The sequence below is a fragment of the Ictidomys tridecemlineatus genome, chromosome 2, assembly GCF_052094955.1.
Source record: "Ictidomys tridecemlineatus isolate mIctTri1 chromosome 2, mIctTri1.hap1, whole genome shotgun sequence".
In the NCBI taxonomy this organism is placed as follows: domain Eukaryota; kingdom Metazoa; phylum Chordata; class Mammalia; order Rodentia; family Sciuridae; genus Ictidomys; species Ictidomys tridecemlineatus.
Genome location: NC_135478.1, coordinates 201,769,810 through 201,794,974, shown reverse-complemented (window position 1 = coordinate 201,794,974; position 25,165 = coordinate 201,769,810). Strand labels below are relative to the sequence as shown.

Genomic DNA, 25,165 nt, shown 5'->3' with positions numbered 1-25,165 from the left:
CAATCAGAGGAATGGTCAAGCCCAGAACTACAGGCACGATGGTGACAAGAGCAGCTATGCTGACCTGGGCCTTTTGTGGACAGTAACTTGATTGAAGTTGATCCTCTTTCAATCCCACTTGTAGATGTTATTCTCTCCCATCTGACTGGAGTCCAGGATAAAGGCAGAGTTCTTTTGTTTGTGTGTTTATTTTTTGGTACTGGGGATTGCATTCATGGGTGCTTTACCATGAGCCACATCCCCAATCCTTTTTTAAGTTGCTTAGAGCCTCACTAAATTGCTGAGGTTGGCCTCAAACTTGCAGTCCTCCTACGTCTGCCTCCTGAGTCTCTAGGATTACAAGCCTGTGTCACTGCACCCAGCTTTTTGGTTCATCTTACTGTAAAATAAGAAGATGCATTGATGGGCATAGTGACACACGCCTGTAATCCCAGCAACATGAGAAGCTGAGGCAGGAACATGGCAAGTTTGAGGCCAGCCTCAGCAACTTAGCAAGACCCTGTCTCTAAAAATAATGAGCAGGTTGTGGGAGGTGGGGGGGGGAATGGAGGGTTCTAGGGGTATAGCTCAGTGGCGGAACATCCCTGGGTTTAATCCTCAGTACTGCAAAATAATATACCAACATAGTCCCTCAGAATGCTCACATAAAGAGTAAAGAAAGAAGCAACTTTAAATTTCTGTAATCCATTTTATTCATGTAGAGAGATGTGTACAGAAATGGTGCCTGGAAAACTTGAACAAAATAATGGGCATCTTACAAATATTTGTAAGTATGATACTCATTTCTTTGAATTTATAAAAATCTGAAATGTCCTCCAAAAGTTTTGCTATGTGACAGTGGAACTAAAAGTAAGAAGAACAGCAACAGCTACCTTCAAATGCTTAACTTTAATAAAAATGTTCTTAAATATTGTTTTTTTTTTAAAATAAAAGGGCTTAGGAAGTGGTAACCTTTGCGTATCTGAGCCTGGCAACATGTCACAAGTGTCCCTCCTTCCTGCTTCTCAGCACAAGCTAGCCTTGGCTGGACCACTACCGTCCCAGTCCAATCAGTTGCAAAATAAAAAGGAAGAGGTTGATGATGTCCAAGTAGATGTTCAGGGCAGCAAAAACGTATTCTTCCGGGTCCAGGTCAGAGTGGTGATGACGCCCTCCCACCATGAGCTGCACATCCATCACCAGGTACTTAAAGGAAAGGAAGAAGAGTTAGCTACTTCAATCGTACCTGTCTATCAAACCAAGTGTCCTAAATGCTCTGGGAAAAAAAGCTGTTTTAGCTATAGCACAAAAATACTCTAGAAAGTCAGTTTGGGGCTGAATATATTACTCTTTCGGCGTCATTCATGAAGTCCCCAAGTTTAAACTCCTATAAAACCAAGTGCCTTATCTTCCTGAAGCCTGTGGGACCAGATCTGAGCCAAATCCAAAATCTTTGTACCTTTGGTTAATTATGTGGACCCAGTGGACAAAGTAGACACAGAGATTAAACTACCAAATGCCCTCTATTTGTGATTTCCTTCCATGTCCTTGCTAAACAAATAATCTAAGAGCTTTCCAAACACTTGATTCACACAGTAAAAATAAATCTGAATTTATGGAGCTTTGGGTAACAGCAAACCTTGCCACTGGGGATGGTTTAGTAATTAATGGTGCTTCATATCCAAAATAGAAAGAGGAAGAGAGGGGACTCCCATGTGACTAAGTCAGTCCCTAAAGAAAGGTTTTCGTTCAGCTGCAGTAGGTAAAATCATCAGGTCTTAAAAATGTCAAGATTTTTTTTTTTTTAAAGTCAGCGTGCCTCTCTCATTTTTGTGTTTGCTGCAAAGTGAGCAGTTACTTATATCCAGAATCTAGGCCAAATCTCCAACACTGAAAATAGAGAGAATCCTTGGAGTTTTGTTTTGTTTTTTTTTTTTTAAGGGCTGGGGATGTGGCTCAGAGGTAGAGCGCTTGCCTAACATGCGTGGGGCACTGAGTTCCATCCTCAGCACCACATAAAAATAAAATAAAGATATTGTGTCCACCTTTAACTATAAAATAAATTTTTAAAAAAAAAGATTTTTTAAAAGATAGATTTGAGAGCAATATTCACTTCAATGAAACCTTTCCCAAGGAGTCCAGGAGGAAGAGGTGGGAGAGGGGAAATGGAGGGGAGGAACAGGCCTCTTCCTGGGCAGCCTCACAACAGGCTTATGGCAGGTGCTATCTCACGTAGTGCGGGAACAACCCAGTGGTGGTGGGCCAGATTTCACTGAGTCTTGGTTATATTAGTGCGTCTCTGAGGGAGGTGCCAGAGCAGGTGTCTCACCTGAACTGCTCAGTCCCTCAACCCTTTATCCCTAGGTCTCATCTGAGCACCTTTGGAAGGAAAAACAGCTAGAGTGGCCCACCCTTCCAATTCTCCCAGGATTTTTAGGTGGCCTTGGAAACACTTGAGTCCTAGACAAACTGGGACGTTTCGTCACTCAAAAGGAGCTGAGCATCCATCTCTCATCCTGGAGCCCTAACTCCTTTGCAGAAGTGCTTTTCTCTCTTTCTTGCATCCAAAAAACCCTGAATTTATCTTGATCTTCTTACAGGAGGGGATTATGGAGTCTTAATGATTCTGCAGGCATGAACTGGTTGGTTAGGGGTGTGGATTCTCAAGAGAGGTCATGTGTTCGAGGGCAGGCAGGAAAGTGGGGGAGGAAGATGAGCAGAGATCCAGCTGCTCGTCCCCCTCCAAGGAGACCAGGGCCCAAAATCCCACTGAAGACACAGCCAACACACAGGGAAGCCCCAGCCAGGATTCAGACCCCCACCCCCAGGAGCATTTGGAAGTGCGGTACCCTGCCTCACTCCCTATCACAACTCTGATGGCTAAAACACACACACTCAGTCTTCTCCTCCAGCTGTCTGTCTGGTGTTCAGTGACCACCCTAAGCCAACAAGAGGTTTTGCTCTGCCTGCAGGTAGGAAACAGAACATCGTGTATATTTTACACGGAAACAAACTGCCTAAATGGGCCATAAGAGACACCACAGCCAGCACCAACACACAAAGGCTGAGCACATGGGAGCACAGGAGGTTGGGCACAGATCAGTTCCTATTACAAGAAAAGAAATGAGAAAACTGCAGTGTGTGTACTGAACTTTAATCCCTGGGTGTAAACTTTTCCAACATTTAAAAGATACGACACAATTCCAACAATAACAGCAAAAAGACAAATGATAAAGCAAAACATGGATGGTTTTAAAACTTGTTGATAATATACCGGATTCATTTTACCATTCCCTCTACTTCTGATTCTATCTTGAAATTTCCAAAATAGAAAAAACCTAATGAGTGAGATGTAGCTCAATTGTTGAGTGCTTGCTCCATATGCGTGAGGCCCTGGATATCAGCCCCAGCATTGCAAAAAAATAAAATAATAAGACAAAATCCCCAAAAGAAGTGACATGATAAAAGTAAGTGATGGAAAAACCTGGCAGCTCTGAAAAAGAGTGAGCTTGACGTAGGTCTGCCAGTATATGGAGATCATCACGTCTAAGTGAAAAGGCCAAAGCAGAACATTATATATAGTGTGTCCATAGTACTGCAAGAGGAAATGGTGCTCATGTGGCAAAAAAAAAAAAAAATTCTAAAAGGATTCCCAGAAATTACTTACAGTGGTTATCTCTGAGGACCAGGGAATCAGAGAGAGATTTTATCATAGTTTTGTAGTCTTCTATGTTGTTTGCATTTTAAAACAAATGCATGTAATACCTTTTAAATCAAATATTCCTTGAAGTAATTGTGAAGATATGAAGCAAGAAACAGGTCAAAATGGAAGGAAAATTTTCTAGATGCATTGACAGTGATCCTGGCCAGTCCCCATGAGTAGTCCATGTTATGCAAGAGTAGAAAAGAGACTGATCTAAGAGAGAAAATGAAATCACACCCTGCTACCATAAGTACCGAGGCTTATAAATAACCCTTTGTTCTCTTCTTAAATATTGACTCTTTGAGGAAAAGCAATGTTCTTGTGGACTTGGAAGGACCATCTAACTCTCCTGGGGGGTGATGGTTTTAAATCTGACCTTATAAGAGGCAGCAAGTTGCCCAAGGGTTTCTAGTGAATTACTGACTCCACGTAACTAGCACAGACAGCACGTTCTTCATCAAGGAGAGGAAGAGACGGACTTACCATGGAGAAGAGCACGGTTCCGAGTCCAGCATACAGCACGTGCAGCCACTGCAGAGAGAAAGAAAACAGTTGTAGCTTAAGAACAAGACTTTGGAATAACCAAAGGATTTGCTTAGGTCACCGCTGATGGGTAAGGACCCAATATCAACAAGAAAGTCGAGCAGAGTCAACAGCATCCACTCAATTCCAACAAATAAGCAAAAGAAAACCAACCTCACACATGCCAAATAATTTTCCATGAGTAAATGCTGAATATCCCATGCATGGCAGGGCAAGGAGAATGTGTTGGACATGTTCTGCTTTTGCCTCATCCACACATCTACATCTGTGAGGTTCTAGAGAATCCGCCCTCCCTAGCTAAAGGCTGTGATGAGAGGTGGAAGACACCCACAGTGACTCTGCCAAGTGATCAAGAAATTCTGCTCTGTAACTGGGCTTAGCAGATGTGCCAGGCCAGTCAGAAATCAATTCCCCGTCTAGAGGGATCCAAGCAGCACAGGCCATTGTCATCAGCCAGGGCTGGAGATCCACTGCACAAATAGAGATGGCCGGTTCATGCCAGCCCCAGAGAGGAAGGCAGGGTTTGTGTTCCTGTGGACCCAGCTCTTCTTCCCACCTAGGAGTTCCATGAGATTCTCCAGGCCATTGCCTTAAGCTAGTCTGAATGGGTTATGTTCCTCGCAGCCAAGACACTCCTGACCAGAATATGGAACTAGTCTAAACACCCAAGGTTTGACTCCTGGGAAGAGGACAAGGCAGAGGTGTACAGCCCCTGAGAACAATATGCCAAACCCTGCAGCCGGAGAGAGCTGGGCCTGGGAGGGGTGGGCAAGTGCACCCTGCTGGCCCGCAAGGTTCATGGTGCAGAAGGGAGACTGGGAACAGGTGACACCATCTGGAGGCCACAAGAGTTCCAGACTGTACTTTTCAGGAATGTTCTAAGAGTTCAATGTGCCTAGGTCTGACACCTAGCAAGATCTCAATGAATATATTAAAGGAAAAAAATCTGAACTGGGACAAGGAGCCTCCTCTAGGCTGCTACTGGCACATGTCAGAGGGAACTCTCTCTTCCATACTCCTTCCTTCAAACAGGCTGCACCTGTACACAGGAGAAGACAGCTCCTGCCAGTAGCTTTACCTCAAGACCCTCTTGGGGAAGGCCAACAACAGTATAGAGTAGGCTCAGTATTTGCAGACTCCATCCCCTGCCCTCAGTACCACCCAGTGATGTCAGTGTGGCTGTCAATAGGACAGACCTCAGGGACCTTCAGCTCCCAGGAGGGGAGCACAGTGACCTTGAGGCTGCTGGGCCCTGCAACTCACATCAATTTGTCTTAGGCACTGGCCCATCATTGGCTGGGAACAGCAGGGCCCTTCCTGGGAGGTAGGGGATGAAGGCCTTGTGTCCCTCAGACCACACCACATCTAGAATGTTCTGCCCAAACTCCCTTTGCCCTCCTGCCCAAGGGACCAGATATGCTGGCTGGTCCAACAGCTCTCCCAACCTGCATCAGTGCCCTCCTTCCCTTTTTCTCGCTTGGACATTTCTCATCTGAAAATCCTGGCATGCTCCCAACTCCACATCTGCTCTCAGAGGACCCAGACTGACACAGTCAGCCCTACCTACATCCATCCTTTTTTTCTTTTTAATTTCTTTTTTTTCTTTTAGTTGTCAATGGACCTTTATTTTATTCATTTATTTATATGCAGTGCTGAGAATTGAACCCATCGCCTCACACGGGTGAGGCTACACGCCCAGCCCTCCACCCGTCACAACAGCTCTCTGAGGTTTCCAAACGGGAGCCCACTTACATATGATCGAATGAAGATTAAGAGAATTCCATAGATTACAAGTACGAAGAGAAAAACGAACAGCATTCCGTTTAGCAAGGTAAAATCCCACTGGGGAAACAAACAACAGCTCAGTTATCGTCTGCAAGGGATTTCTAGGGGTTCAGAGTTCATTTTTAACCCCATAGACAATTTGCCCTGACCAATTCAGGAAACCATGGAAACCCATTAGTGCCTACCACTGAAAAATGCTACATAAAAAGTGTCATATTGACTGGGATTTGCTTCTGGAGGGAGAAAAAGGAAGGAGCATGAATGAAATGATAGAAGTCAAGAGTTGGTGATCCCTAAAACTGTAGGTGATAAGTAACATGGGGTTCACTATGCCATTCTATTTTTATATTTATATGAAATTTCCCCTAGTAAAAAGGGTTTACTGGAAAAATGATGTGAATTTATGTGGATAGTAGTATCATGACTATTCACATTTTTAAGAACATATGCATAGAAAACATTATGGAATGAAATATACCAAGATATCAACTGGGAATCTTTTTCATGTTTAAATTCATATATTTTTAAGTCTTCAAAAATTGCTGTTTTTTTAATTTTGAAATTGATTAATGCGACTTTTCTTATTTTTGTCTTTTTAAACTAGCTTAGGCTGATTAGAGTTTTTTTTAAATTTTTTTTTTTTGTAGTTGTAGATGGACAGAATGCCTTTATTTTATGTATCTATAGTGCTAAGGATCACACCCAGTGCCTCACACATGCTAGGCAAGCATATTGTCACTGAGCTACAGCCCAAGCCCCCTTTCTTTTCTTTCTTTTTTTTTAAAGAAAAGGGATAAGATAGTCATCTTCTGCCTGGGGGATGAAATAAATTATGCAGCAAAAGAAGAGCCTCAATATCCAAAATATCCTAAGTATTTTCTTGCATTGCCCCTCTTGCCCCCTACCCTGGAAATGCCCAGAGAATAATCTAAAGCACTGGTTCCCTAAGTGTGGGTCCCAGACCTGCAGCACCCATTAGCACCACCTGGGAAGTGCCAGACAGGCCCCACCTCAGACCTGTTGACTCAACAACCTTGGGGCAGGGGACTGGCAAGTCTCAACAGGCCCTCCAGGGGGTTGGGAGCAACTTTGTCTAGAACTGCACCTTCAAAAGGACAACCACTAGCCACCTGTGGCTACTCTACACCTGGAATGTGGCCAGTCCAAAATGAAATATGCTCTAAGTATAAAATACACACTAGATTTTGAATTTTAACTCACAAAAAGAATGTTAAACATTCATATTTCTGTTATGTGGATTGCATGTTGAAATGGTAACGTTTCCTATATATTGGCTTAAACAAAATATATTGAAACTAGTTTCTTTTCTTTTTTTCCCATATTGCTTATTGGTGCCACGTAATTTTATACAATGGTGGGTCACCTGTTTCTTTTCACTTTTTAAATGTGTTACTAGGAAATTTAAGACTGTCTTATTATATGACTTGGACCGTGCCTGACGGCATACTCCTCTTGACCAGCTCGGATCTACAGAGTAGTCAACTTGGCTCGTAACACTGACACCTTAGGCCTGGTCCTCCTTAGTGGAAAGGAAGACAACTGGGGTGAGGTTAATTCAGATGGGGAGCCCTGTTGGCTCTGAACAGACCTGAGATCAACAGGTGCTAAGTCACACCAGTGGGGGACTTTCAGCTCTAGAGACCCACAGAGCGCACAGCAACCCTGGGATCCAGGTGCCCATCATTCAGGAACAACGATGGGTCATGGTATCTCTGCCCCCTACCCCTCTCCTGGGCCAGTGCCAAGAGCTCACAAGAGCCATACCCTCACCCTAAATCCCCAGACTCCATTTTAGAGAGAAAAGGAGGAAAAGCCAGAAGTGGTACAAATGGTACTGGGGCCAGGCATGGTGGCACATGCCTGTAATCCCAGCGGCTTGGCCAGCCTCATCAACAGTGAGGTGCTAAGCAACTCTGGGAGACCCTGTCTCTAAATAAAATACAAAATAGGGCTGGGGATGTGGCTCAGTGGTCGAGTGCCCACGAGTTCAATACCCTCCCCCCACACACACATACAAAAAAGTATTCTGGCATTTTAGAAGATTTTTTTAAAAATATTTATTTTTTTTAGTTTTAAGTGGACACAATATCTTTATTTTACATTTTTATGTGGTGCTGAGGATCAAACTCAGTGCCTCAGGCATGCTAGGCGAGCACTCTACCACTAAGCCACAACCCCAGCTCCTAGAGGGTTTGAAATGGTTAAATGAAGCTATGCTTTCCTTGGCGGCCCACCTCACGTGCCTCAGGAGGGCATATCTGTTTACAAAGAGGCTGGTTTCTGCAAATGGCCAGTTTTGACATGGCAAATATCACGCTGATAATGAATTAACACTTCTGATACAATTTGACCAAATATTTTAGCAGGCCCTTCTGCCTCTCTGTTGCTTCTTCCTTTTTCTTCCAGAAAAAGCTAAAATTCTTCATGTACATAAGACACTCCCTACCATGCCAAACAATTGGAGAAAAACACTCCTAAGTTATTGAACTAAGACAAATCCATCATTTGCCGAGAGAAGGTCGCCAGAGCTAAAGAAAGGGCTGCTGAAAATATCTCGCCAACTCCAGGAGCGTTTCAGGGCTGCAGAGACTGATGTCATACTTTAAAAAGAACAGTCCTGGATTACATAACCTTCTCCGGGTAATCTTGGCACTTTGGATCCCTGACGAACTGTAAACTTTTTGAATTTTAAACTCCTTTATTAGAGTCAGGGCCCCAGCAGGGAACAGTTAGTTGGCACACTCAAATAGGATGTTTTGAGGAGCATTTGTTTGTGAAAATACTATCCACGGGGAAGCGAGCACAAGTGGGTCTAGGCTAGGAGCCAGAGAGAGAGCTAGTGCCACCTCTAGGCTCAAAGGGAAGAGCACAAGAAGCCTGGAAGTCTGTGTTGGGTTGGCCACCTCTGGACAGTGAATTTTTTGTAAGAAACTCCACTGTGCTAAGAGGGACTGGTCCAGAGGTTGCCATGGGAATAAGGCCCTCTCTCCTCCCTGCCTCCCATCTCCAGCTGGGGATCCACTGGTCCAAGTCCATGGAAAGCCCAAAGACAAGAGGGCCATGGTGGGGAGACCCACAGGACCTCAGAGCTCAGGGGCCGGGTGCAGAAACGGGTCAAGAGGGACAAAGGAACACTCCCCGTAACCCCCTTAAGACAGAAATCTGTTCCAATTATACGTACTTTTGTTTGTAGAGCAAATATAGTGAGTGCTAATGTCACCAGAGTGGTTGCTGCTGTGGCCCACAACACTTCCTCCGCATTATAGAAACTAAAACCAGAGACTGCAATTACTGTTCTCATACATTCAAGGAAAGGCACACACAATAATAAGGAAATATGTAACGAAGACTTACACTGATATGGTTCCAAGCAGCAGACCTTGAAGAAGTGTCTAAAAAAAAAAAAAATTCACAATAAATCAGAAGCCTGCTTTTCAAGGCATGAGGCTGAGATCCAGAATCCACAGGCGGTGGTTTGAAGTGTGGCTCTGGGCAGGGTCTAGGGAGCAAGCAAGAAAGTACACGACCCTGGTGCTCAGAGCTATGGGGCGAGTGTGGGAAATCAACAGTACAACCAACCGTTTCTGTCACAGTCTTCCTAGGTCTAACAAGAGGAAGCCGTTTACCAGTGCAAGTTTCTTAAAACACAATAGTATATTTAACATATCCAGTGAATTAAATACGTACTAATTACGAATGTGGAAACCAAGTATGTGCATGTATATACACGAATGTGCCTCAGTAAAGCTCACTATTCTGTATAATTAATACTATGCACTGATAAAAGAACATTTTTAAAGTTCATCTGTGGATTCTGTTGTCATTAGTTGAATGGTGCCATCCACACAGTCTTAGAACACTATCAGATCAGGATATGCTCTCTCTATGAATGCTTCACCCAGAGTCTGGGGACTGACACTTTCCAAAGGACCTGGGGTGAGAACCCAGACCTTCCCAGTGCCAGGAGATGGAACTGGGGGGCAGTTCCTGGCATGTGGCACTGCGTCTGTAGGCGCTAACCCTGGGAGGAAGGAGGAAGGCTGCACTGGAGAGTTCCCACCACCCAAAGGGAGCCGAGGCTGGTGGGGCCAAGAGCCAGCAGGCAGTCAAGTTGGAGGATGAGAGCAAGGACGGCACCACAGATGTGTCAGGCTCAGGACAGCCACAGCCACGCTGTGAGGAAGACAGCCCCGCGCGGGTGGTGGGACTACGTTCCTCAGGCTGCTGAACGCTCAGTCAGAGCAAACCCGAGGATGTGGAAGATCCACGGAAAGAGCCAGGAAAGGGTCCTTCTGTCTCAGGGAACAAAAAGGAGGGTGCAACCTGACAAGTTTGAGGACTCCACGGCGTTGGCTTTGAACTTGAGCCAACAGGATCAGAGGCTGGAAAAGAACTGGAGCCTCAAAGTCCTGGGTTACCTGTCTGGCTCTCCCAGGCCCAGGCTCTGCCTGACTCTCTACTTTGATAATCTTGCCCAAGTAGGCTATCTCTGTTTCCATTACAGGAACCAGGCATTTACTTACTCCATGTGCACACAATATTGTAGTCATTCGCTTGCCTCCACCTTCCTCACAAGATGCTTCCTCCCTCTTCTCCTAACTCAGTGGTTTCATTGCAGCATATTAAAGGTGTGTGTGTGTGTGTGTGTGTGTGTGTGTGTGTGTGTGTGCGTGTGTAGAGGGGGGGGCAGAGAGAAGGAAAGGAAGAGGAACAAATCAGCTGTAGACTCAAACCTGTCTGATGACTTCAAGAGCTCAGAATATGGGCTCCAGGGATCAAGGTTTCATGGGACAAAAAGTATCTTCCATGAGTATGTTTTCCTGTTTTCTTTCAACTCCTTTTTCAAAATGGTTTTACCCCTATACTTCCTAACACTTGGGCAAGATATTAACCCTAGAAAATACAGCTAATTCTTTCCCCCTCTACAACATATCTTCTCTTCAGCTGTTACTTGCTTTGAGAACAAAACCTCAACAAGGACAACTTTCTCTGGAGACCAACAGCTTTTATCTGTCTCCTCTTGTAATCTGCATTGAAACCATTTGAAATGTTAAAAGGAAAAATTCAAACATTTCTAGGAAACTTGCCCTCTCCTCTCCTCTCAGCTTCAGAATCTCACAGCTTCCTAAACCTGCCCGTTGCCCTGCCCACTCTCAGGTGCTTTCTGGGCTGTCAGGGCAGGCACCGGGACACCCTGCTTGCCGACCTGTGCAATGAGCAGGGTATCCATGCCAACCCAGGGAGGCTCCTCGATGCTCTCACAGCAGAGGAAATGCCTGACTGCGGGCAGCAGGCAGCCAGTCTTCTCCAGCCTCAAGAGGAAGCTATTCCTCCTGGGTGCTGCTTGACATGGAATGCTGAGACTGACATCTTGGTCATGGGTCCTCGTTTGCTTTGACCACCAGGAGGTGCAGAACCAAAGCTAGGATCCCTACACCCAGGTGTACAGGAGTTAGTGCATCTTGCACATCAATCGAACCACTGGGTTTATTTTCCTATTTTTTCTCAACATCTTATCTTGCACACATTTGCATAAGCTACCTCAAATCTGATTTGGAACCAGATAAGGAATAAACTTACTTACCAATTGGTAAGTAAATTTTCTTATGCAAGGATGGTCAACACTACATGGAAGAAACTCAAAGACTCAAAAAGAGAATCATGTGCTGACTCTATTCCTGAATCACACTGGGATGGTTCTGGATTTTCCCAAGAGGAGCAAAACACCATAGCAATTGCTACACGTGAGTTCCTGGGAGACCAAGGCTTCCAGAAGGTTCTCGCCTTCTGGGCCCGATGGTTCTGTTAAGTGAGAGGGTTAGGGAAATAACTCTTAGATGCTGCTAAGTCCCTGGGAGCTTAGTGTTGGGATGGATGTGGGGATAATGACAGGAATCCAGATTCTATTCAGGGTCAGGAAATCTAGGCACTCAGGTAGCTGTGGAGAGCTGGAAACATCCTGGCGGGGGTGGGGGGAGGGTCTTTCTGTTCTGAGCAGAAGAGAAAGTAACTGGCTACAAGAAAGGGAGCCACATAGTTTCATGTGACCTAGAGGGGTACGGAATGACAGAAAAGCAGGTGTAATGAGGTTCTGTCACAAGTGGGGTCAAGTCACCCCAGAGAGGCTCTGGGGAACCAGGAACCAAAGTGAGGCTAATGAGCACGAGAAGCCCTCAGACTCCCAACTCTTGGGCGCTGGAAAAGTTCTCCTGAACTGAGAAGAAAGTCGTGGAACTGGGAACAACCTGAGCTCAGAGATGGCTTCTGCTCCCAGAGGGACTGGAACGAGAAAAAAACACACTCTTTACAAAAATAAAGAAAATGGCATTCATGAGTTTGTGAACTAGATACGAAACCACCTTCCAGAACAAAATGTGCTATTGTGCCTGACAGAGATCCCGGGACAATCAAGTTACCTGTTCTTGAAATGCAGCCCTAACTCATGAGAGGGTTCCCCAGGTAGCCTTATCAGAGCTCAGCTTGCCAGTGGGAAGGAGCAGCTTAGGAGTCCAAACACTCTAACTTGCTAAAGAGGTGTGGTTGCTACCTCAGAGGTAAGTTTACTGCCTCATTACAACCAGAACTTCTCTCAAGAGTATTCCACAGATAATCCCTACGTGCATTACTCCACAAGAAGAGTCGCCACAAGAAAAGGGAATGAATTTAACATGGCAACTAAAATATATGTCAGAGGTCAACTAGAGCACGGGCAAAGTTTACTTACAAAGAATCCCAGGAGAATGTAATTTGCAGGCACCTGACGGCGAAGATTCCCACAGCAGGCAAGTATAATTAGTACAACAAAAAATGCTGGGCTGCAGGATAATGTAAAACCAAGTGTTATTTACATCCAATGATTATATTATATGATATATACAGACAGATATGCAGACTATATCATTATAACATTATCTGATAAAAATTACAAAATTATAAAAATGACATCTCCTTTCTCTCTTCCTCTCTGCCTTTAAAACTTTTTTTTTTTCATTGCCATCTGAAGATAGCTTGTGGGGTATTTGTATCTTTTTATTTTAAAAATAATTATAGATTCACAGCAAATTGCAAAGAGACCAAAAGGTCCCATGAAACCTACACTCAATTTCCTCTGATGATTGCAATTTATATATTTATAATGTAATATTAAAACCAGCAATTTGACATCGATATGGTGTGTCTATCTAGTTTTTTTACATAGAACTATGACACAAATCTATGTGTAAATACAAGTAACCACCACCAGGATCAAAATTCAGAGCTATTCTATCAATGACACATCAACAAAGACTTCTCTGGTGTTACCCACCCCCTTTATTGTGACACACACACACACACACACACACACACACACACACACACACACACCTCAATCCTGACTGGTGGCAAGCAATCATTTGTTTGGTTTCCATCTATATAATTTCGAGAAGATTATGCCTTTATTACCTCATTTTGAATAGTAGTTGAACCTCAGTCAATAGCTAGTTAAAAAACAAGATTTTATTAAAGTTGAGGATACTTACAAGAGTGCATAGGTGAACCAGGGGTTTGAACGTACCCACGTTTTTAAACCTTTCCTAGTTAAGAAAAAAAAATTGATATAGTTTTACATGACAAATAGTACATTCTGTTAACTGATGTCATATTTAAGCAGAAGTAAAACACTATCATGAAAAGAATGGCGGGAACCCACAATGATTAGTAATGACAGATAGGGATAAAACTGTGGAGTTTTGCCTAGCACAGGTGAGGCACTGGGTTCAATTCTCATGCACCACATATAAAAATAAATTTAAAAATAAAGGTCCATTTACAACTAAAAGAAAAAGTTTAAAAACTGGTTTTTTGTTTGTTTTTCTGTTTTTTGCTTTGTTTTTTGGTACTAGGGATTTAACCCAGTGATGTTTTACCACTGAGCCACATGCCCAGCCCCCACCCCTGCTTTTTTTTTTTTTTTTTTTTTTTTTTTTTTTTTTTGAGACAGCGTCTCACTAAGTTGCTTAGGTCCTCCCTAAGTTGCTGAGGCTGGCCATGAACTTGCAATCATCCTCCTGCCTCAGCCTCCTCAGTCACTGGGATTATAGACATGTACCACTGCACCCAGCTGGAAACATTTTTCTTAAAAGAGAAATAGGCTGGAGATATAGCCCAGAGCAATGCTCAGCATGAGTGAGGTCCTGAGTTTCATCCCCAGCACCAAGGAGAACAAAGATGCATTTATAAAAAAGGCATTTTTTTTGTAAGTGGTAAGTCAAACTTAAATAAATGCAAACACCTAGTGAAGTTCTTTAAAAAGTACTGAGGTTGATATGCATACAAGCTAAAATAAATCATTCATCTATTTCATAAGTTCAGATTTGCATAGGATGCACACTTAATCAGTAATAGATCATAGTCTCTCAAATATTTAATTCCAGCCTCCAAGTTCTCACCTTTTTCCTGTATCCAGTTTAATCTGTGAAAATAGGGCAAGTAAAATAGTACCCAAAATAACAGGAAGAAAAACGTTCTTGGCTTAAGAAGGAGGTTAAAGTAGAATTCTAGAAATCTACCACCACCTTGGTCTAGGAATTGCTTCAGAAAAACAAACCTGTAGAAATATCATCTCTGATGAATAATTAAGAAAAAATATAATTTTTAAATGATCAAAATTAAAAAGAGTTGATTCAATGAGAATTAATGTGAACAACTTAACATTTTATGCTACACCAGTGATAAAGACTTACCAGAAAATAAACATGCTGATAATTGTCGCAGTGACTAACAACTGGGCTGACAGGAGAAGGAACACTTTCACAATGAAAGCTGAGAAGACAGAAACATTATTTTAGTGACACAAATATTCCAAAGTAAAAATACAAATGTAATTACCTAATTTTGATACTTAATGAAGTTTTCCTTTGATTTTTTATAATGTTATTGTATTTTTATACCTTTATTTTTAAATATTTTTTTTATTTGTTGATAGATCTTTATTTTTTTTTTAATTTATATGCAGTGCTGAGGCTGGAACCCAATGCCTCATTCATGCTAGGCAAGCACTCTACCACTGAGCCCCAGCCCCAGCCTCTTCCTTTGATTTTTTTGAGAATGAGAGAGGTAGTGAGAGCTAATTTCCAGTCAGCAAATGCAATAACAAAAACAAATACAACTCTGCAGAGCCTTTAAAGAGTATTTAATCAAAGGTGGACACAGTGACATATGTCTGTAGTCCCAGAGCTTGGAAGGCTGAGGCAAGTCGATCCCTAGATCCCAGGAGTTCCAGGTCAGGCTGGACAACAAAGCAAGAGTTGGTCTCGAGTCCAAACAACAACAATGGAAAATAATTTCAACCAATTGTTAATTATGTTTTATTGGAAACTTTAGAGTTTATCGATAGAAACCCAAATTTTCACAAACTCAGGGATTTAATTCTTTATTAGGCACTCTCCATCAAAAATGATCTGCAAGTCTCGGGATGTGGCAGTTTCCTCCTAGGGATCCAGCTACTCCCCTGGACAGAATGGACAACAGCAACGGCCCCTGAGCCTGCTGCAAGTGAACAGGATGCTTACTCCTCTGGAGGTGGCCCTGGGCTGCAGAGTGTTCAGAGTTCCCAACTCTCCAACCTGACTGCCATTAGCAACCCCCTTCCTTCTTATTTATAAATGCAGAAACTAAATAACCTGGTGAATTATGTCAGATCAGAGTTCCAAGTGAGTGACAGTATAGTATGCCAGCATCTCTTTTTGCTCACTTTTAAAAATATTTTTTAGTTGTTGATAGACCTTTATTTTATTTATTTATTTTTATGTGGTGCTAAGACTCATACCCAGTGCCTCACCCATACTAGGCAAGCGCTCTACCACTGAGCTACCCTCTACTGCACAGGTCTTCCTGGGGTCCTCTAAACTGGCCATGCCACTGGCAATGATAATTTTCTTTTTTGCATGGCTTTATCTCAATTTAAAAGGGAAAAAAAATGAAATAATGCCACTTAGAGTGAACTCATAGGACGGCCAACTCTGTCCTTTTGCTGGGCAGTTTCTATTCACGAAAGCGTGACAACAGAGGAGAGGGACAAAGTTTTCTTAATCAAAATACCAGAGCATACATCTCCAATTGTGTGCTGCCTTCACTAAAATATTCATTTATCTAAAGTTAATTTGGCATCTATTGTACAGCGGGGACTGTGAGAAAATAAACAATAAATGTGGCCCAGAATCATAATAATAGACCCATAGATCAATGAAATAGAGTTGAGAGTCCAGAAATAAACCCTTGCTTTTATAGTCAATTGATTTTTTTTTAATAAATGTGCCAGAACAATTCAATGAGGGGCAAGAATAATCTTTTCAACAAATGGATCTGGGACTCCTGGATATATATGTACAAAAGGAGGAATTGGGAATTTTTCCTCATGCCACAACACAAAGATTAACTAAAAATCAGGTTCTAGGCATAAACATAAGAGAAAAACTCTTAGAAAAACAAAGGCAGAAGCCTTCAAGAGCATGGATTAGGTAATGAATTCTTAAATATGACTCCTAACGCACAAGCAGAAAAAAAAAATGATAAATTGGATTTTCATCCAAGTAAAGGCTTTGTGCTTCCAATGACATCATCAAGAAGGTGAAATAACTCACAAGAGTCTTCTGACAAAGGACTTTCTTTCTTTTTTCTTTTTTTAAAATAGTTTTAGTTTGGGGCTGGGGATGTGGCTCAAGCAGTAGCACACTTGCCTGGCATGCGCAGGGCGCTGGGTTCGATCCTCAACACTACATAAAAATAAAATAAAGTTATAAAAAAAAATTTAGTTTTTGATGGCACAATACCTTTATTCTATTTATTTATTTTTATGTGGTGCTGAGGATTGAATCCAGTGCCTCCCACGTGCTAGGCAGGCGCTCTACCACTGAGCTACAACCCCAGCCCCAGGACTTTCTGATTAGGGACTTGTTCTACAGTCCATGAGGAACTCTTGTAATTCAATAACAAGGAGACAAATGACATAACTAAATACAGGCAAAGCTTGGGCAGCAGCCTCCCACACTGACTGCCTGGCCACAAGACTCGCTTTGACCAATGGGACATTTGCATGTGATGCAAACAGAGGCTTGGACAGCTTGCCTATCGGAGGGTGTCCTCAGTACACCTCTTCCTGGGATCCACATAGCGAGAAGCTCAAGCCACAAGAAGTCAGCCAACACCCTACAGCAACTGCCAGGCATGTCAGGGAGACACGACAGACATAGCAGTCTCAGCCATTGTCTGATTATGAGAGCACAAGGTTGCCAACTGAGCCCTGGCAAACCCTAGAATCATGACAGAGAAAGAAAACGGTGGGTTTACAAAAACGGAGAGTGTGGCAATGGCTTTGAATCTTATTCTCCAAAGAAGACATTTGGAAGGCCAATTGAGCATGTGAAAAAGCACAAATCAAAACTCCAATGAGATACCACTTCACACACACCAGAATGACTATGATCAGAAAAAAGTTGGCAAGGATGCGGAGAAATGGAAACCTTCATATATTGATGGTTGGAATGTAAAATGTCAGTTTATATTTTATAAACTGTTTATAACAGTTTGGAAGTTTCTAGGTAGCTACACAAGAGAAATTGAAAGGATGTTCACACAACAGCCAAGGTTGACTGCAGCATTGGTGTGTAATAACCAAATAGTGAAATAGCTCAAATCTCTGTCAACTGATGCATGCATGGTTAAACAAAATGTGTTATACCCAGGTAATGGATTACTACACGGCCATAAAAAGAAATGAAGTAGAGACACATACTACAACATGGTTGTGCCTTGAAACCATTATGCTAAGTGAAAGAAGGAAATCACTAATCACCACATGCTGTGCAACCCCCATTTGTATGAATCGCCCAGAAGAGGCAAATCCATGGGGACAGAAAGCAGACTCGTAGGAAATAACCACTAATGAGTAAAAGATTTCTTTTTGAAGTGTTAAATATGTTCTTAAATTGATTGTGGTGATGCCTGTATAACTATATAACAACCATTGAGGTATACCCTTAAAAGTAGTAAATTCAAACATCTATAGATTATATACATCACCATTCAGCCGCTTTAAAAATTTTTAGTCTAGGGCTGGGGTTGTAGCTTAGTGGTAGAGAGCTTGCCTAGCATATGTGAGGCCCTGGGTTCAATCCTCAGCACCACCTAAAACTGAAATAAAGATATTGTGTCCACCTACAACTAGAAAATAAAGACTTAAAAACAATTTTTAGTCCATGGGGCTGGGGTTGTAGCTCAGTGGCAGAGCACTCCTAGTTTCAAACACCATGGAAAAAAATTGTAGTCCTCATCCCCATAACTCTTAATCCATTACCCGACTCACCCTACCCCTTCCTTTTTCCGTAGCACTTTCATCTTTTTATATACTACATCACTTTTTAAAAAGTGCCCAGACTTCTTCCAGAAGAAGCGGATACGAGTGACTAACGCTGGTGAGGAGGCTTCTGCCTACTTTTCGATGACACCTCCTTAAGCCTCATTTCCACATCTGTAGGGCAGTCAACTTGGTTTGCAAGTTGCTGTAAGAACTAAATGCAGTCACATTTCCCTTCATGACACCCTGAGGGCCTGGCATCTGTGGCAGAGGCACCCATTGCTAGAGGCGCCCACTCCCGCTGGCTTCCTCGCTATCTGACCCAGATCTTGGTAAGGGCAGCAACGGACCCAACTGAACCAGGACAGGGAGAGGTGGCCATGCAATGCAGACAGGCCAGTGACAGGCCACTGTAAACTCCTGCGGCTTCCGAGGCAGCCTCGGGAAGAGGTCAGGTGGGCTGATTCAGGATACCTCTGTGAATGGTGTCCCCTTGGAGCCGTCTGGGCAGCTGCCCTCCCTTGTCCCCTTGTTTGTCTTTGTCCCTTTGCCTTTTCTCTTTTCTTCCTGATGGGCGAGAGCTCCAGAAGGTACCTTTCTAGTCACAGGCTGCAGGGTGTGGGCCACAGGGTGACAGTGGTGGGATCCAAAGCTCATAGTCTATCTGCCAGTTGTCCAGGCCTGGGAAGGCTTAAGGGTGACACAGTGGCCAGCGGGGACCTGACACATTAGCTTCAAACCACCTTCCTTTGAATAGCATATTTCAGGAAAGAAAAAAAAATCTGATTTAAGTCTCAGGTTTTAAGTCTCTCTTACTAGTTGCTGAATGTATTCCTGACTTACAGAGAATATTTAGGACATCCAATGAATATCTTTTGAAACTTAAGTCAATATTATGTTATCACTTGGAACGTGGGGAGAACATTTTGTAGTTAATGACTAATTCTCATTTCTTTAAAAGGCCAAAAGTTGTTTGCCACATGTATATTATGAATTTCTGAATCTCCTGGACAACTTGGGTGTAGTCTACCATTGCGGTACTCTATCCTATCTCATGATACATTGTGAGTAGTAAAAGCTAATAGAATAATAATAAAAAGTCTCTCTGACAAGCAACACTGTGGAAATACTTTAAAAGAATGTTTGCCAAGGTAAGTGCTAGTAAGTGGCTGTACTGCCATTGTTCAGGAAATAATGACAAGAAAAAACAATGCCTCTCCATGTTCAGTACTGATGCCACCTCTGCTGTGCTTTGTTTTGTGTCTGAGGTACTAGGTAGCGAACCCAGGTCCTCGCAGGCGCTAGGCAACTGCTGTATTCACTGAGCTACACCCTCAGCCCTTGCTGCAACATTTTTCCCTTTACTTTTAGAATATTTTCAACTACAGTTGGTTGACTCCATCTATGTGGAATCCCCAGATAGGGAGAGTCAGTACTTATAAGAAATGAGGTAAGAATAGGAAAGCAGTTGTTGAACTAAGTGCGTAGCTGAATCCTCATTGCCGAAATCATTGATTTATTCTTTGATATGAAAAATAAATGTCAGTTAAAGAGCTGGCTTTATTTTGTGATACAGTCAATTATGGAAACATACTGACTTCAAGTTCTTCACGTTGAAAAGGGAGGGAAGGAGAGCAAGAGAGAGGGTAGGAGGAGGAAATAAAGGAAGCAAAAAGAAAGGAAGGTAGGCTAAAAGTTCACCCGCATTTGCCTAATTAGCATAATCCCCAGAATGCACTATTTGGGGGGCTTTGAAAAGTTAACAGGATATACAGTGATTTTGCTTCCGGATAGATACCCAAAAGAACTGAAAGCAAGTGCCTGAAAATATTTCAGTACTTCTATATTCACGGCAGCATTATTCACCATGGGCGAAAGGTGGGAACACTATGTGTCCATCAGAGCATGGGTGGATGAGCAAAATATGACAGACACACACAATAAAATAGCATCTAGACTTGAAAAGGGAGGAAATTCTGACATATGCTACAACATAGGTAAACATCAGGTGAAGTAAGTGAAGCAGGTCAGTCCTCAGAGACACATGTTGCATGATTCTCCTCGTGTCAGTTACTTAGAGTGACAGAAAGTAAATGGTGGTTGCCACAAGCTGCAGGGAGGCAGAACAAGGAATTATAACAAAAGATATTGAATTTGAGTTTTGTGAGGGGCAAAAGTCATATGAATAGATCGTGGTGATACTTGCACACTGTTTGGGATGTAGTTTTAAAATGTTTTAGTAGCAACTTTTTAAACTAAATTTTTAAACTAAATTTAAAACCAAACTAAATTTAAAACTTTTTAAACTAAATTTAAAACCTAAATTTAAACTAAATTTAAAACCAAAATTTTAAAAATACATTTTTAAGAGAGAGAGAGAGAGAGAGAGAGAGAGAGAGAGAGAGAGAGACAGCATTTGCTCTTCTTTTCCAAAAAGGTAATTTCTGTCTTCTCACCTCTGCGGACAGCATCGTCTGAGAATGCGGTGGTTGTGACTGTACTGCTGTCAGCTGGGGTTGGCTCATCTGAAATTTGTACCACATAGGTATGTGCGCGATCAGTAGCCTTGGGGTGTGGACTCCCTTGGGTTTCCTGGACCCCAGGTGAAGGTGTAGATTTGGGGGGCTGGCCAGATTGAGATTGGGCCCTTTTATCTGCTGCTTTCCGAATCAGATGTTGATCTCCTGAACTAAAGTCTATTGGCTCACTGATCTCCAAGTCCATTTTCCTGGAAGAGAAAAAGTGTTATTCGTGTCCATACCTCTATAACCTTAGATCCCTGTGACATTCAGGTAATTTCCCCCCCAATTTTAATTATCTTGGCCCTGTCCTTGAGCACCAAGCCATGACAGTGTTTAGTAAACATTCATTAAACAAATCATGAACAAATCTTTGTAAGATGAGGCTCATAGAGTAGAATAACTTGCATTCTATTATGAAATTAATATTTTTATAAAACAGGGATCTAAGGCCACCAAAGAACTCACATTTTGAATAGAAGGTAAGCAAACAAGCAGTAAGGTGAGAGACAATATAAGCAGGCCAGAAGTTTGGAAGGATGGTATGAGAGCCCTTCACAAAGGGCTGGAGGAACAGGCAGGGAGTAGAAGGGGTTTTCCAAAGCTCCCAGAGAAGTGGGGGTTAAGCCAAGCCTGCAGGTTGTGTAGGAGTTGGTCAAGGGAAGAGGTGGAATATGGTTTTCCCAGGCAGAGGGAACAGCCTGGAGCAGGGGAGGAGCAAGCAGACAGGTCTAGAAACTGAAAGAAGTTCAGGTATCTGGGGTACGAAGCTCAAGAGTACAATGAGGTTAAACAGAGGGGCGTGGAGCACATCACTGGCGGCTGGCAAGTAACTTAAGGAGTCTGGGTATGGTAGGTAGAATAACAGTTCCCAGCGATGCGCACATCCTACTCCTCGGGACCTGTGGACGTTACCTTGCATGTCAAAAGAACACTGCAGATGCTGTTAAGGACTTTGAGATGGGGAGATGGTCCTGGAACCAGTCAAATCACGAGGTTTCTTACGATCCGAATTTTAAGAGGGAGACAGAGGGATAGAATAAGAGAAGGAGAAGGGACAATGGAAATAGAGGTTGGAGGGTTACAGGTGTTGTCTTTGAAGATGGAGGAAGTGGCCATGGGTAGAGGAGTGCTAAGGATGTTGGAAAAAGCAAGGAGTTGGATTTTCCTCTAGAGCCTCCCGAGAATGCAGAATGCAGCCCTGCTGGCACTCAGCTGTAGCCCAGCAGAACTGATTCAGGGCCTCTGACCTGAGGAATCAGAGGATAATCAACGTGCTGTTGTCATGCACCAAGTTTGTGATGATTTCTAACAGCAGGATGTCAAGGGTTCTCTTGGGGAACATGAGGACTCAGCAAGTCCCCTGCTGCAGGACTTCTGTTCCACAATGGGCCACGAAGGAGTCTGGGAAGGAGACTGCTGAGAGAGCAAAGGCTTGGACAAGCTGGAGGCCAAGGAGGAAGGGCAAAAAAAGAGGTCTCAACAAAACCCCAGGCTCCTGGAGAAGCATATGTGATTCGGTAAAAATGTTCCCTCTCCTTAAATTACTTTCTACGCTTTACAAGGTTTGTTGGAATTTTTTTCCAATACATGAAATTATAACTGTAAAGTTCATTGGAAACAGTAAACGTATGAGAATAATCAAGAAACAGTGAGAAAGAGAAGAATTGTGAGGGGAGGGGTAGTGATTTACTTTATCAGGAATCAAAACATCATTAAACAATATGGTTAAAATTATAGTACTAATGTGGCAATAGATAAATGGATCAATGGGATGGGAGAGATTCAAAAAACAAACTGATATATTTGGGGATATAATATTGGATAAAGATGGAATTTCAAATTATTGTCTCATGTTATTGGAACAATTATGTATTTGGAAAACAAAATAAGCTTTAATACCTATTTTGCATTATATACAAAAATGTATTCCTTGTGAATTAAACATATTATCATATACAATAATAGTCATAGATATTCTACAATAAAATACAAGGGCTGAGCATGGTGGCACATGCCTGTAATCTCAGTGGCTCGGGAGGCTGAGGCAGGAGGATGGCGAGTTCAAAGCCAGCCTCAGCAATGGGGAGGCGCTAAGCAACTCAGTGAGACCCTATGTCTAAATAAAATACAAAATAGGGCTGAAGATGTGGCTCAGTGGCTGAGTACCCCTGAATTCAATCCCTGGTACCAAAACAATAAAATAAAATACAAGGAAAATTTTTAGAAGCCTTTGTAAGAATGATACCATAAAAGAAGTGCTGGGCAGATTCGGGTACAGGAATACTTCAATGCCATTACAAAGAGATACCAATAAATCTAAAATGCAAAATAATAAAAATAATATTTGCAATGCTTTCTGTACTGTAAAAAGGACTTTATCAATGAAAATACAGACAATCCAAGACAAGGATGAGAAAAAAAACATGAACAGGCAATTCACAAAGGAAATTTTAATGGTCAGTAAATTTCTCTTCTGAGAAAGCAGCAAGACCTCACAAACAACCAAGAACTGTAAGTAAAAACAATAGTGAAATGTAATTTTATTTTCATAAAAGACTGGCAAAGATTAAATATAATCCTCAGGCTTGTAAGAATATAAAGAAACAGATTAACTGAGAGCCTTGCTTGCATGGGAACTATGCATGCTTGTTTCCCATGGGATCCCTCCTCCAAGAAAACACTTGAATATATATATATATTCAATTATTATATATATATAATAAAAATTAAGTATACTTCAATCCTAAATCATCTTTTATAACGGCATTGCTAAAAAGATGAATATGAGCCAGCCTAAATTCATTATATGTTAGCTATTCATTATTATATTTATTTTTCTCTAGATTTTAAACAAAATTAAAATAGTATCATGCCACCCCCAAAACAGTCATGGGCCCCAGGCATGCAGCCTACTGTGCCTAGTGGGTAAGTCAGCCCTGGTACAACCTGGCAGCATGAAAACTTTTTTGGGAAGTGGAATGGGATGCAATTTGGCAGCATCTATCAGATATCAAAATGTGTATTGTTAGACCCAACTGTTAGGTTTTTAGAACTTTACCCCATAAATATATTCACTAGTAATTAAAGATACACATAAAAGGAAATTAATTACATCATTCCTTGCTTATAACTGCAAAACAAAACAAAAACAAGGAAAACGGCCTAATATCCATCAGCATATAAAGGGTAAAATTAATTTTGGATAGGAAAAGGCAGATATATATGGATTAATGTGAAGTTCACTGTGATACAGCTTTGAATTTTTAAAGTAAGATTAGAAAATAATATTTAGTAGAAAATCATATTTAGTGAGGTTACTTAAATGTCACACACACACACACACACACACACACACACACACACACACACACATCTTCCAAGGAGTGCAAAGATATACTACGAACTGTTTAGTTATCTCTGACATAGCAGAGTTGGGGAATACACTCTGAATGGTATGGATTTTAACAATGAACATTTATTACTTATAATAATAATAAAATATATATTTACATTTTGAAGAGAAAAAGATCTATTTCTCTTGTTGGTAAAGTCTGGAGCTCTTCTGAGAAAGCAGCCTTCACACAAAAATGAGAAGCATTGAAAGATGCTCAAATAACCAACCTGGTTTCTTCCCGAGTCCTGTGAATCAGAAATGGGAGAGAAAGCAAGATTTTCAAGGCACTCAAAAAACAAAACCAACAAAAACCAAAGTCAACTGAGCTTTCCTCATGAAACTACATTAGGCTGGTGCCTGAATCACAAAGTGAGACCTTCACCTGGTCCTTAAAAATCTCTGCTGGCTCCCGAAGCAGCCGTTATCCACAGGACAGGCAGGTGCTGTGACTGAGAAGCAAAGTTCTGAGCGACAGTTAGGGGAGTGGCAGTTGGAGATTTGGTGTGGGCTGGGGACCCGCTGCCTGGCCCAGGGGCGAGATCAAACCCCATCCGCCAGGCCTCTTCCAAACTAGCTATTGCCCCCTGTGTTGGATCTCAGGGAGACCCACATTTTGAGTCATCAAACCAATTCCTTGTCCCAGAACAGGAGACTCCATCCAGGAGGAAGCGGTGTCTCTTCCACCATGCCATCACTGTCTCTAGAGCAGGAGGAAGATGATCATGAAACTCCAGTGGGGGCGCCCTTCAGAGGTCCTGCACAATTATTCCAAATAAGTAAGAATCATTTATGATAAAGTCGGGGCTGATCTTCACAGTGAGTGAGGATCGTGGTGCCCTCCCATGGTACAGGGAGACTACTACCTGCGGGTGGCAGGCCCATGA

General features: G+C 42.3%; 1 protein-coding gene across 1 annotated transcript; it reads right to left on the bottom strand.

The window, feature by feature from the left end:
• Positions 1-683: 683 nt before the first annotated feature.
• LOC101971390 (protein lifeguard 1) lies at positions 684-24,635 on the bottom strand. Its single transcript, XM_005340545.4, has 10 exons — positions 24,398-24,635; positions 20,822-21,093; positions 14,755-14,833; positions 13,552-13,605; positions 12,756-12,846; positions 9,386-9,423; positions 9,213-9,300; positions 5,978-6,067; positions 4,166-4,213; positions 684-1,185 (listed from the first exon to the last, which is right to left on the bottom strand). Coding segments are annotated over exons 1-10 (915 nt in total). The 5' UTR covers positions 24,400-24,635; the 3' UTR covers positions 684-1,032.
• Positions 24,636-25,165: the final 530 nt, after the last annotated feature.